General features: G+C 47.9%; 1 protein-coding gene across 1 annotated transcript in view; it reads left to right on the top strand.

The window, feature by feature from the left end:
• LOC128688594 (cGMP-inhibited 3',5'-cyclic phosphodiesterase 3A) overlaps positions 1-14,885 on the top strand; it is a 102,087-nt gene that overhangs the window by 62,093 nt on the left and 25,109 nt on the right. Inside the window, exon 6 of the mRNA XM_070084759.1 lies at positions 13,133-13,291. Coding sequence (XP_069940860.1) covers positions 13,133-13,291 — 159 coding nt within the window. The remainder of the gene's footprint in view (positions 1-13,132; positions 13,292-14,885) is intronic.

Raw genomic sequence — 14,885 nt, 5'->3', positions numbered from 1 at the left:
AAAGCCAGTAAATGAAATGATGGAATATGTAGCAACAAAATGCAAGGAGGCAGTGGAAAGGTTCATTCCCAAGGGCAACAGTAACAACGGGAAGACCAGAACAAGCCCCTGGTTTACCCGACGGTGTAAGGAGGCAAAAACAAAGTGCAATAGAGAATGGAAAAAGTACAGAAGGCAGAGAACACACGAAAATAGGGAGATCAGTCGCAGAGCCAGGAACGAGTATGCACAGGTAAGGAGGGAGGCCCAGCGACAGTATGAAAATGACATAGCATCGAGAATCAAGACTGACCCGAAACTGTTGTATAGCCACATCAGGAGGAAGACAACAGTCAAAGACCAGGTGATCAGATTAAGGACAGAAGGTGGAGAACTCACAAGAAATGATCAGAAGGTATGTGAGGAGCTGAACAGGAGATTTAAGGAAGTTTTTACAGTAGAGACAGGAAGGGCTGTGGGAAGACAGCACAGAAGGGAACATCAAGAGGGAATATACCAACAAGTGTTGGATGACATACGAACAACTGAGGAGGAGGTGAAGAAGCTCTTAAGTGACCTTGACACCTCAAAGGCGATGGGACCGGACAACATCTCCCCATGGGTCCTTAGAGAAGGAGCAGAGATGCTGTGTGTGCCTCTAACCACAATCTTCAACACATCCCTTGAAACTGGGCAACTACCTGAGAAATGGAAGAAGGCTAATGTAGTCCCCATATTTAAGAAAGGAAACAGAAACGAGGCACTAAACTACAGACCTGTGTCTCTGACATGTATTGTGTGCAAAGTCATGGAGAAGATTATCAGGAGGAGAGTGGTCGAACACCTGGAAAGGAACAAGATTATAAATGAAAACCAGCACGGGTTCATGGAAGGCAAATCTTGTATCACAAACCTCCTGGAGTTTTATGACAAGGTAACAGAAGTAAGACACGAGAGAGAGGGTTGGGTAGATTGCGTTTTCCTAGACTGCAGGAAGGCCTTTGACACAGTTCCCCACAAGAGATTAGTGCAGAAGCTGGAGGATCAGGCACACGTAAAAGGAAGGGCACTGCAATGGATAAGGGAATACCTGACAGGGAGGCAGCAACGAGTCATGGTACGTGAAGAGGTATCACAGTGGGCGCCTGTTACGAGCGGGGTCCCACAGGGGTCAGTTCTAGGACCAGTGCTATTTTTGATATATGTGAACGACATGATGGAAGGAATAGACTCTGAAGTGTCCCTGTTCGCAGATGACGTGAAGTTGATGAGAAGAATTAAATCGGACGAGGATGAGGCAGGACTGCAAAGAGACCTGGAGAGGCTGGACATGTGGTCCAGTAACTGGCTTCTCGAATTCAATCCAGCCAAATGCAAAGTCATGAAGATTGGGGAGGGGCAAAGAAGACCGCAGACAGAGTATAGGCTAGGTGGAGAAAGACTACAGACCTCACTCAGGGAGAAAGACCTTGGGGTGACCATAACACCGAGCACATCACCGGAGGCACACATCAACCAAATAACCGCTGCAGCATACGGGCGCCTGGCAAACCTGAGAATAGCGTTCCGATACCTTAATAAGGAATCGTTCAAGACACTGTACACTGTGTATGTTAGGCCCATACTGGAGTATGCAGCACCAGTCTGGAACCCACACCTGGTCAAGCACGTCAAGAAGTTAGAGAAAGTACAAAGGTTTGCAACAAGGCTAGTCCCAGAGCTCAAGGGAATGTCGTACGAGGAAAGGTTAAGGGAAATCGGACTGACGACACTGGAGGACAGAAGGGTCAGGGGAGACATGATAACGACATACAAGATACTGCGGGGAATAGACAAGGTGGACAGAGATAGGATGTTCCAGAGAGGGGACACAGGGACAAGGGGTCACAACTGGAAGCTGAAGACTCAGACGAGTCACAGGGACGTTAGGAAGTATTTCTTCAGTCATAGAGTTGTCAGCAAGTGGAATAGCCTAGCAAGTGAAGTAGTGGAGGCAGGAACCATACATAGTTTTAAGAAGAGGTATGACAAAGCTCAGGAAGCAGAGAGAGAGAGGATCCAGTAGCGATCAGTGAAGAGGCGGGGCCAGGAGCTGAGTCTCGACCCCTGCAACCACAATTAGGTGAGTGCAATTAGGTGAGTACACACACGCACACACACACACACACACACACACACACACACACACACACACACACACACACACACACACACACACACACACACACACTAAGTACGTGCCGGTCAAGCCCCAGGTTGGGGGTCAGGTCACAAGAAGTTGTGGGCAGCAAAGGACCACTGAGACTACATTACAACGCACAAGCCACCTACCTTTCAGTACACAATAAACCCACACAAAATTCCACACAAAATTACACACACACACACACACACACACATATCCAGACTCACACATACACTCCACCCCCCTCACCACCGACATCTCACTTCTTCCCCTGATCCCTCCCCTCCCTCGTTCACCCTCCCCTCCCCCGTTCACCCTCCCTCTCCCCACCCCTCCCCACTCCTCTCCCACATAGCCACAGTTCCTCCACTACCTCCCCCCCACACTCTGACATACACACTACTAACCTAACATACAGAACTAATAGGTTTCCCACTCTGAGGCAATCAGGATAAAACAAAAATGGGTTGTCAGAGAGCAACAAGAAAAACCAAGGGACAGGAGGAGGAAGCTGCAAAGGAAGATTGGGCAGCAGAGCTCATAAAAAGGGATCATGAATGGGAAAAGAAACTAGAAGAACTTAGCATGAGAATGGAAGAGAGGATAGATATGGAAAGCAGGAAGTGGGAGGTGCATGTCAAAGCAGCAGAGGCTAGGATACAGAGTTTAGAAGAGGAACTGAAAAATCTGAAACAGCCTAAAGAACTAAAGAACATTTTGGGATTGACAACAGAGACTGCTACCTCAGCCACAAATAAGGGGACTGTAGGGAAAGAAGGGGCACAACTGCATGGGGAAGCTCTATCAGAGGAGACTGTAGTAAATGAAAGAGCTAAGCTTTATGTGGAGGCCCTAACAGACAACAACAGAGGCCAAGGAAAGCCGAGAAGGGAAAATGACAGGCCACTGAGCCCAAGTACATTAGCCAGTGAAACTGAAGAAAGGAAAGCTGCAGTGGAGGAAACCAAATTAAATGAGGGGATACACAGGGATATGCAGTGGGAGAATGAAAGGGTGAGGTCAGTCTTTGTGTATGGGCTCCAGGAAGTTGAAGGGGAAACATATGAAGCAAGAAAACAAGGGGAAAAAAAGCAATTGAAAGCATCATGAAAGCAATAGGAGAAGACGACATGACCCAGCTGGAAAATTTTCGGAGAATAGGGGGGTTTGTAAAAAAAAAAACCCGGCCAGTGAAAGTGACCTTCAAGGCAGAAGCGACTCGGACCAGGATCCTGCAGGAGAAAGCACGATTAAGGGACATGCCGGCATACAGGAAGGTGTATCTCGACCGCGACAGAACACAAGAAGAAAGGCAGAAACTGAGAGAGATGGTACAAAGGCGAAAGGAGGAAAGAGAGGGGATGGAGAAGACAGACAGGAGATCCCAGACCCAGGAAGAAGATCAAATACAGCCTCCCTCACAACTTCCTATAGAAGCCTCCCAACCAGGTCAACCCCAGTGCAACCAAACACTCTAAATCAAAACACCCATGCCACATCCAATGCCCCCACCCACTACATTACAAACTCCACCCCCACAGCAACAACCCATAGTTCCTTACCAGGTCTCCCACTTCCCCAACCCCAATATACCTCCCAGACCACAGTCTTAGAAAAGAAGTTGAAGGTGTGGTATACAAATGCAGATGGAATAACAAACAAGTATGAGGAGTGGCACGAAAGAATCAAAGAGACATCCCCAGACATAATAGCACTCACAGAAACAAAACTCACCAGAATAATAACAGATTCAATCTTTCCATCTGGATACCAAATCCTCAGGAAAGACAGAGGGAGGAGAGGGGGAGGAGGAGTTGCACTGCTCATTAAAAACCAGTGGGGTTTTGAGAAAATGGAAGGAATGGATGGCACGGGCGAAAGGGACTACTTAGTAGGAACAATCCAGTCTGAGGGACATAAGGTGATAATTGCAGTAATGTACAACCCACCACAGAACTGCAGGAGGCCAAGAGAAGAATACGATGAGAGCAACAGAGCAATGATCGACACACTAGCCGAGGTGGCCAGGAGAGCACACATGGGGGAGCAAAGTTACTAGTTATGGGTGATTTCAATCACAAGGAGATTGACTGGGAAAACCTGGAGCCCCATGGGGGTCCCGAAACATGGAGAGCCAAGATGATGGATGTGGTACTGGAAAACCTCATGCATCAACATGTTAGAGACACTACCAGAGAGAGAGGAGAGGATGAACCAGCAAGGCTGGACCTTGTATTCACCATGAGTAGTTCGGACATCGAGGGTATCATGTATGAAAGGCCCCTGGGAGCTAGTGATCATGTGGTTCTGTGCTTCGACTACATAGTTGAGCTCCAAGTGGAGAGAGTAGCAGGAATAGGCTGGGAAAAACCAAACTACAAAAGGGGGAACTACTCAGGCATGAGGAACTTCCTTCAAGACATTCAGTGGGAGAGGGAACTGACAGGAAAACCAGTACAAGAAATGATGGACTATGTAGCAACAAAATGCAAGGAGGCAGAGGAGAGGTTTGTTCCCAAGGGAAACAGAAATAATGGGAAGAACAGAACGAGTCCTTGGTTCACCCAAAGGTGTAGGGAGGCAAAAACTAGGTGTACTAGAGAATGGAAAAGGTACAGAAGACAGAGAACTCAGGAAAATAAAGAAATCAGCCGAAGAGCCAGAAACGAATATGCACAGATAAGAAGGGAGGCTCAGAGACAATATGAAAATGATATAGCATCAAAAGTAAAGACTGACCCGAAGCTGTTGTACAGCCACATCAGGAGGAAAACAACAGTCAAGGACCAGGTAATCAGACTGAGGAAGGGTGATGGGGAATTCACAAGAAACGACCAAGAGGTATGTCAGGAGCTCAACACAAGATTTAAAGAGGTATTTACAGTGGAAACCAGTAGGACTCCAGGAAATCAGAACAGGGGGGCACACCAGCAAGTGCTGGATGAGGTACATATAACCAAGGAGGAGGTGAAGAAGCTGCTATGCGAACTTGACACCTCAAAGGCGGTGGGACCAGACAACATCTCTCCATGGGTCCTTAAAGAGGGAGCAGAGATATTGTGTGAGCCATTAACAAAGATCTTCAACACATCATTTGAAACTGGGCAACTCCGTGAGGTATGGAAAATGGCAAATGTAGTCCCAATTTTTAAAAAGGGAGACAGACATGAGGCACTAAACTACAGACCTGTATCACTAACGTGTATAGTATGCAAGGTCATGGAGAAGATCATCAGGAGGAGAGTGGTGGGGCACCTGGAAAGAAACAAGTGTATAATTGACAACCAGCACGGTTTCAGGGAAGGAAAATCCTGTGTCACAAACCTACTAGAGTTTTATGACAAGGTGACAGAAGTAAGACAAGAGAGAGAGGGGTGGATCGACTGCATATTTTTGGACTGCAAGAAGGCCTTCGACACAGTTCCTCACAAGAGGTTACTGCAAAAGCTAGAGGATCAGGCACACATAACAGGAAAGGCACTGCAATGGATCAGAGAATATCTGACAGGGAGGCAACAACGAGTCATGGTACGCGACGAGGTGTCAGAGTGGGCGCCTGTGACAAGCGGGGTTCCACAGGGGTCAGTCCTAGGACCTGTGCTGTTCTTGGTATATGTGAACGACATAACGGAAGGGATAGACTCAGAAGTGTCCTTGTTTGCAGATGATGCGAAGTTAATGAGAAGAATCAAATCGGATGAGGATCAGGCAGGACTACAAAGAGACCTGGACAGGCTACAAGCCTGGTCCAGCAACTGGCTCCTTGAATTTAACCCTGCCAAATGCAAAGTCATGAAGATTGGGGAAGGGCAAAGAAGACCGCAGACACAATATAGTTTAGATGGCCAAAGACTGCAAACCTCACTCAAGGAAAAAGATCTGGGGGTGAGTATAACACCGAGCATATCTCCTGAGGCGCACATCAATCAGATAACTGCTGCAGCATACGGGCGCCTGGCAAACCTACGGATAGCGTTCCGATACCTCAGTAAGGATTCGTTTAAGACTCTGTATACCATTTACGTCAGGCCCATACTGGAGTATGCAGCACCAGTTTGGAATCCACACCTAGTCAAGCACGTCAAGAAATTAGAGAAAGTGCAAAGGTTTGCAACAAGACTAGTCCCAGAGCTACGGGGATTGTCCTACGAAGAAAGGTTGAGGGAAATCGGCCTGACGACACTGGAGGACAGGAGGGTCAGGGGAGACATGATAACGACATATAAAATACTGCGCGGAATAGACAAGGTGGACAAAGACGGGATGTTCCAGAGAAGGGACACAGACACAAGAGGTCACAATTGGAAGTTGAAGACTCAGATGAATCAAAGGGATGTTAGGAAGTATTTCTTCAGTCATAGAGTAGTCAGGCCGTGGAATAGCCTAGAAAGTGACGTAGTGGAGGCGGGAACCATACATAGTTTTAAGGCGAGGTATGATAGAGCTCATGGGGCAGGGAGAGAGAGGACCTAGTAGCAATCAGCGAAGAGGCGGGGCCAGGAGCTGTGACTCGACCCCTGCAACCACAAATAGGTGAGTACAAATAGGTGAGTACACACCCACACACACACCCACACACACACACACACACACACACACACACACATACACACATACACAAGCACGCACGCACACACACACACACACATACACACACATACACACACACACACACACCCACACACACACACATACACACACACACACACACACACACACACACACACACACACACACACACACACACACACACACACACACACACACACATTGCCAGACTCACACATACACTCCCCCCCTCCCCCACCGACATGTCACTTATTCACCTGATCCCTCCCCTCCCTCTTTCACCCTCCCCCTCCCCACCTCTCCCTCACCCACTCACCCACTTACCCACTTGCTTCACTCTCCTTCCCACTCCCCCTCCCCACTACTCTCCCATATAGCCACAGTTCCTCCTCTACCTCCCCCCCCCACACTCTGACATATACAATACTAACCTAACATACAGAATTACATAGGTTTCCCACTCTGAGGCAATCAGGATAAAACAAAAATGGGTTGCCAGAGAGCAACAAGAAAAACCAAGGGACAGGAGGAGGAAACTGCAAAGGAAGATTGGGCAGCAGAGCTCATAAAAAGGGAACATGAATGGGAAAAGAAACTAGAAGAACTTAGCATGAGAATGGAAGAGAGGATAGACATTGAAAGCAGGAAGTGGGAGGTGCAAGTCAAAGCAGCAGAGGCCAGGATACAGAGTTTAGAAGAGGAACTGAAAAATCTGAAACAGCCTAAAGAACTAAAGAACATTTTGGGATTGACAACAGAGACTGCTACCTCAGTCACAAATAAGGGGACTGTAGGGAAAGAAGGAGCAAAACTGCATGTAGAAGCTCAATCAGTGGAGAATGTAGTAAATGAAAGAGCTAAGCTATATGTGGAGGCCCTAACAGAACACAGCAGAGCCCAGGGAAAGCCGAGAAGGGAAAATGACAGGCCACTGAGCCCAAGTACATTAGCTAGTGAAACTGAAGAAAGGAAAGCTGCAATGGAGGAAATCAAATTGAATGAGGGGATACACAGGGATATGCAGTGGGAGCATGAAAGGGTGAGGTCAGTCTTTGTGTATGGGCTCCAGGAAGTTGAAGGGGAAACATATGAAGCAAGAAAACAAGGGAAAAAAAACAATTGAAAGCATCATGAAAGCAATAGAAGACGACATGACCCAGCTGGAAATTTTTCGGAGAATAGGGGGGTTTGTAAAATAAAGAACCCAGCCAGTGAAAGTGACCTTCAAGGAAGAATCGACTCGGAACAGGATCCTGCAGGAGAAAGCATGATTAAGGGACATGCCAGCATACAGGAAGGTGTATCTCGACCACGACAGAACACAAGCAGAAAGGAAGAAACAGAGAGAGATGGTACAAAGGCGAAAGGAGGAAAGAGAGGGGATGGAGAAGACAGACAGGAGATCACAGACACAGGAAGATCAAATACAGCCTCCCTCACAACTTCCTATAGAAGCCTCTCAACCAGGTCAACCCCAGTGCAACCAAACACTCTAAACCAAAACACCCATACCACATTCAATGCCCCCACCCACTGCATTACAAACTCCACCCCAACAGCAACCACCCATAGTTCCTTATCAGGTCTCCCACTTCCCCAACCCCAATACACCTCCCAGACCACAATCTTAGAAAAGAAGTTGAAGGTGTGGTATACAAATGCAGATGGAATAACAAATAAGTATGAGGAGTGGTACGAAAGAATCAAGGAGACATCCCCAGACATAATAGCACTCACAGAAACAAAACTCACCAGAATAATAACAGATTCAATCTTTCCATCCGGATATCAAATCCTCAGGAAAGACAGAGGGAGGAGAGGGGGAGGAGGAGTTGCACTGCTCATTAAAAACCAGTGGGGGTTTGAGAAAATGGAAGGAATGGATGGCACGGGCGAAAGGGACTACTTAGTAGGAACAATCCAGTCTGAGGGACATAAGGTGATAATTGCAGTAATGTACAACCCACCACAGAACTGCAGGAGGCCAAGAGAAGAATACGATGAGAGCAACAGAGCAATGGTCGACACACTAGCCGAGGTGGCCAGGAGAGCACACATGGGGGGAGCAAAGTTACTAATTATGGGTGATTTCAATCACAAGGAGATTGACTGGGAAAACCTGGAGCCCCATGGGGGTCCCGAAACATGGAGAGCCAAGATGATGGATGTGGTACTGGAAAACCTCATGCATCAACATGTTAGAGACACTACCAGAGAGAGAGGAGAGGATGAACCAGCAAGACTGGACCTTGTATTCACCTTGAGTAGTTCTGACATCGAGGATATCATGTATGAAAGGCCCCTGGGAGCTAGTGATCATGTGGTTCTGTGCTTCTACTACATAGTTGAGCTCCAAGTGGAGAGAGCAGCAGGAATAGGGTGGGAAAAACCAAACTACAAAAGGGGGAACTACTCAGGCTTGAGGAACTTCTTTCAAGACATTCAGTGGGAGAGGGAACTGACAGGAAAACCAGTACAAGAAATGATGGACTATGTGGCAACAAAATGCAAGGAGGCAGAGGAGAGGTTTGTTCCCAAGGGAAACAGAAATAATGGGAAGAACAGAATGAGTCCTTGGTTCACCCAAAGGTGTAGGGAGGCAAAATCTAGGTGTACTAGAGAATGGAAAAGGTACAGAAGACAGAGAACTCAGGAAAATAAAGAGATTAGCCGAAGAGCCAGAAACGAATATGCACAGATAAGAAGGGAGGCTCAGCGGCAATACGAAAATGACATAGCATCGAAAGTAAAGACTGACCCGAAGCTGTTGTACAGCCACATCAGGAGGAAAACAACAGTCAAGGACCAGGTAATCAGACTGAGGAAGGGTGATGGGGAATTCACAAGAAACGACCGGGAGGTATGTCAGGAGCTCAACACAAGATTTAAAGAAGTATTTACAGTGGAAACCAGTAGGACTCCAGGAAATCAGAGCAGGGGGGTGCACCAGCAAGTGCTGGATGAGGTACATATAACCAAGGAGGAGGTGAAGAAGCTGCTATGCGAACTTGACACCTCAAAGGCGGTGGGACCAGACAACATCTCTCCGTGGGTCCTTAAAGAGGGAGCAGAGACATTGTGTGTACCATTAACGAAGATCTTCAACACATCATTTGAAACTGGGCAACTCCCTGAGGTATGGAAGATGGCAAATGTAGTCCCAATTTTTGAAAAGGGAGACAGACATGAGGCACTAAACTACAGACCTGTATCACTAACGTGTATATTATGCAAGGTCATGGAGAAGATCATCAGGAGGAGAGTGGTGGAGCACCTGGAAAGAAACAAGTGTATAATTGACAACCAGCATGGTTTCAGGGAGGGAAAATCCTGTGTCACAAACCTATTAGAGTTTTATGACAAGGTGACAGAAGTAAGACAAGAGAGAGAGGGGTGGATCGACTGCATTTTTTTGGACTGCAAGAAGGCCTTCGACACAGTTCCTCACAAGAGGTTACTGCAAAAGCTAGAGGATCAGGCACACATAACAGGAAAGGCACTGCAATGGATAAGAGAATACCTTACAGGGAGGCAACAACGAGTCATGGTACGTGATGAGGTGTCAAAGTGGGCGCCTGTGACAAGCGGGATTCCACAGGGGTCAGTCCTAGGACCTGTGCTGTTCTTGGTATATGTGAATGACATAACGGAAGGGATAGACTCAGAAGTGTCCTTGTTTGCGGACGATGTGAAGTTAATGAGAAGAATCAAATCGGATGAGGATCAGGCAGGACTACAAAGAGACCTGGACAGGCTACAAGCCTGATCCAGCAACTGGCTCCTTGAGTTTAACCCCGCCAAATGCAAAGTCATGAAGATTGGGGAAGGGCAAAGAAGACCACAGACACAATATAGTTTAGATGTCCAAAGTCTGCAAACCTCACTCAAGGAAAAAGATCTGGGGGTGAGTATAACACCGAGCATATCTCCTGAGGCGCACATCAATCAGATAACTGCTGCAGCATATGGGCGCCTGGCAAACCTACGGATAGCGTTCCGATACCTCCGTAAGGAGTCGTTCAAGACTCTGTATACCATTTACGTCAGGCCCATACTGGAGTATGCAGCGCCAGTTTGGAATCCACACCTAGTCAAGCACGTCAAGAAATTAGAGAAAGTGCAAAGGTTTGCAACAAGACTAGTCCCAGAGCTACGGGGATTGTCCTACGAAGAAAGGTTGAGGGAAATCGGCCTGACGACACTGGAGGCCAGGAGGGTCAGGGGAGACATGATAACGACATATAAAATACTGCGCGGAATAGACAAGGTGGACAAAGACGGGATGTTCCAGAGATGGGACACAGACACAAGAGGTCACAATTGGAAGTTGAAGACTCAGATGAATCAAAGGGATGTTAGGAAGTATTTCTTCAGTCATAGAGTAGTCAAGCCGTGGAATAGCCTAGAAAGTGAAGTAGTGGAGGCGGGAACCATACATAGTTTTAAGGCGAGGTATGATAAAGCTCATGGAGCAGGGAGAGAGAGGACCTAGTAGCAATCAGTGAAGAGGCGGGGCCAGGAGCTATGACTCGACCCCTGCAACCACAAATAGGTGAGTACAAATAGGTGAGTACACACACATATAAACACACACACACACACACACACACACACACATACACACACACACACACACACACACACACATACACATACACACATACACACATACACACACACACACACACACACACATACACACACACACACACACATATACACATACACACTCACACACACACACACATACATACACACACACACACACATACACACACACACACACACACACACACACACACACACACACACACACACACACACACACACACACACACACACACACACACACACACACACACACACACACACACAAACAGACACACACACACACACACACACACACACACACACACACACACACACACACACACACACACACACACACACACACACACACATACACATACACACACACACATACATACACACAGGGAGAGTGACCTAGTAGCGATCAGTGAAGAGGCGGGGCCAGGAGCTCGGACTCGACCCCCGCAACCTCAACTAGGTGAGTACAACTAGGTAAGTACAGCCCAAATGTAATTCAAACCTTCCATTAAGAACAGCAACTTTGAAACTAAACTGAAGAGGCATTTCCTTATCATCAGGAAGGGGAAAGAAGACCAGGCACGGTATATATCCTCGGGTGATAGAAGATGCAGACTTCACTCAGAAAGAGAGACTCCAGGGGTGAGGCTAGGTAAGGTTTGTCAGGAAAGAGAACAGGTGTTTCCTGACGCGGGTCCTACTCATGTAATGACCCGCAGCTGGAGCTTTTAATCATCTGACCGAGGCTTTCCGCTGGCTTACCGGGCCACCCCTTCAAAATCTATGGTTATAATTATAGCCATTTCATATGCCTGGTATATCGCCAGATGCAATATACCAGGTATAATGCTCATTTGGGAAATCGAAGAATAGCCTTCAGAAAATTCAACAAAGAGTCCTTCTGGGCTCTTTATACAACATATGTCGGGCCCGTCTGGAGTATGCAGCACCAACATGGAACCTTCACCTGGAAAAACATGTTAAGAAACTGGAGATAATTCAGAAGCACAGAACGAGGCTTGTTCCAGAACCAGGAGGGAGGAGTCTGAGCTGCGAAGAGAGACTAACGAAATTGAATTTGACAACTTTGAATGACAGAACAACCAGAGGACACATGATAGCAACACAAGAAATATTCAAGAGTAATTGATAGCGCAGACATTAATAAGGTGTAAGTGAGGCGGGTAACGGTTACTAGGGGACACAGCTGGAATAACCATAAGGATGTTAATCTCAGGGTATACCTGGAGGGTATTTCGGGGGTCAACGCCCCCGCGGCCCGGTCCATGACCAGGCTTCGCGGTTGGTCAGGAAGTGGAACGGCCTCGCTGAAGAAGCGGTGGAGACAGTCGCTATACAGAATTTTAACAGGCACGGTAGGACCCATGAGGCTAGGAGAGAGTGTCTCCGGCAAGCGGCAAGTTGAGAGGCAGGACCAGGAGCTAGACATCGACCCCTGCAACTACATATAGGTGAGTACACTTCACACATAACCGAGGCTTAGTTGTGGCTTGATGATGGCTTATAACTGACCGAAACATCGTTAACAGTTTCGTCTCCTGAGTGTGGGCTACTTGTGAACTATTCCAGCCATTGTACTGTGACTCTTATTCCATATGTACACAGTTTTCCCTGCGTCAGGGGGTACCTTGTCGCACTTAGGTGTCAGGTCGAGAGGTCCACTGTCACTCTTACGTGTCAGGAGGTCGAGAGGCCTCACTCTGTCACACTTTCTCCCTTGCGTGAGCATGTGGACGGATCAACTGCCTCATACATTCTCCCTTGTGCCAGGTTGACGAGGGGTCGAGAGGTCCACTAATACTGGAACAGGATGGGGCGATCTACGACCTTGAACTGCTTCAGGATCACCCGTTTCTCAACCGCATCTCTGAGTGGGACTACCCAGTCTTCTCCCTCCTCGACACCGCTGGACAACTCATCCTCAGTCAGGTAAGGGTGGAAAGAAGGCAGGGTGAGGGAGAAAGGGTGTGAAGGAAGATGAGGAACAGGTAGGGTGGGGCGGGCAGAAACTAAAAACATGGGTGATGGGTAGGAAGGGAGTATATGGGTACGTCAAAATCATGCCTCTTCATTTATCCTATGACCATTGCTGCCTCTTATGCCCTGAAAATATTTCCCAGAGTCTCTGTGCTTCATCTGGGTGTCCTAACTTCTGTATGTTCCACCTGGGTGTCCTAACTTCTCTAATCCTCACATGGGTGTCCTAACTTCTCTAAGCCTCGCCTGGGTGTCCTAACTTCTCTAAGCCTCACCTGGGTGTCCTAACTCCTCTAAGCCTCACCTGGGTGTCCAAACTTCTCTGTCTCACCTGGGTGTTCTAACTTCTCTAAGCCTCACCTGGGTATCCTAACTTCTCTAAGCCTCACCTGGGTGTCCTAACTTCTCTAAGCCTCACCTGGGTGTCTTAACTTCTCTAAGCCTCACCTGGGTGTCCTAACTTCTCTAAGGATCACCTGGGTGCCCTAGCTTCTCTAAGCCTCGCCTGGGTGTCCTAACTTCTTTAAGCCTCACCTGGGTGTCCTAACTTCTCTAAGCCTCGCCTGGGTGTCCTAACTTCTCTAAGCCTCACCTGGGTGTCCTAACTTCTCTAAGCCTCGTCTGGGTGTCTTAACTTCTCTAAGCCTCGCCTGGGTGTCCTAACATGGGTGTCTAACTTCTCTAAGCACCTCCCTAGCTTCTCTAAGCCTCGCCTGGGTGTCCTAACTTCTATAAGCCTCACCTGGGTGTCCTAACTTCTCTAAGCCTCGCCTGGGTGTCCTAACTTCTCTAAGCCTCACCTGGGTGTCCTAACTTCTCTAAGCCTCCTAACCTCGCCTCCTCTACGCCTCACCTGGGTGTCCTAACTTCTCTAAGCCTCGTCTGGGTGTCTTAACTTCTCTAAGCCTCGCCTGGGTGTCCTAACTTCTCTAAGCCTCACCTGGGTGTCCTAACTTCTCTAAGCCTCACCTGGGTGTCCTAACTTCTCTAAGCCTCACCTGGGTGTCCTAACTTCTCTAAGCCTCACCTGGGTGTCCTAACTTCTCTAAGCCTCACCTGGGTGTCCTAACTTCTCTAAGCCTCACCTGGGTGTCCTAACTTCTCTAAGCCTCGCCTGGGTGTCCTAACTTCTCTAAGCCTCACCTGGGTGTCCTAACTTCTCTAAGCCTCACCTGGGTGTCCTAACTTCTCTAAGCCTCACCTGGGTGTCCTAACTTCTCTAAGCCTCACCTGGGTGTCCTAACTTCTCTAAGCCTCACCTGGGTGTCCTAACTTCTCTAAGCCTCACCTGGGTGTCCTAACTTCTCTAAGCCTCACCTGGGTGTCTAACTAACTTCTCTAAGCCTCACCTGGGTGTCCTAACTTCTCTACTTCTCTAAGCCTCGCCTGGGTGTCCTAACTTCTCTAAGCCTCACCTGGGTGTTCTAACTTCTCTAAGCCTCACCTGGGTGTCCTAACTTCTCTAAGCCTCACCTGGGTGTCCTAACTTCTCTAAGCCTCACCTGGGTGTCCTAACTTCTCTAAGCCTTGCCTGGGTGTCCTAACT

Source organism: Cherax quadricarinatus, chromosome 13 (genome assembly GCF_038502225.1).
Source record: "Cherax quadricarinatus isolate ZL_2023a chromosome 13, ASM3850222v1, whole genome shotgun sequence".
In the NCBI taxonomy this organism is placed as follows: domain Eukaryota; kingdom Metazoa; phylum Arthropoda; class Malacostraca; order Decapoda; family Parastacidae; genus Cherax; species Cherax quadricarinatus.
The sequence above is the reverse complement of the archived record's forward strand: the minus strand, read 5'-3'. Positions and strand labels throughout refer to the sequence as shown.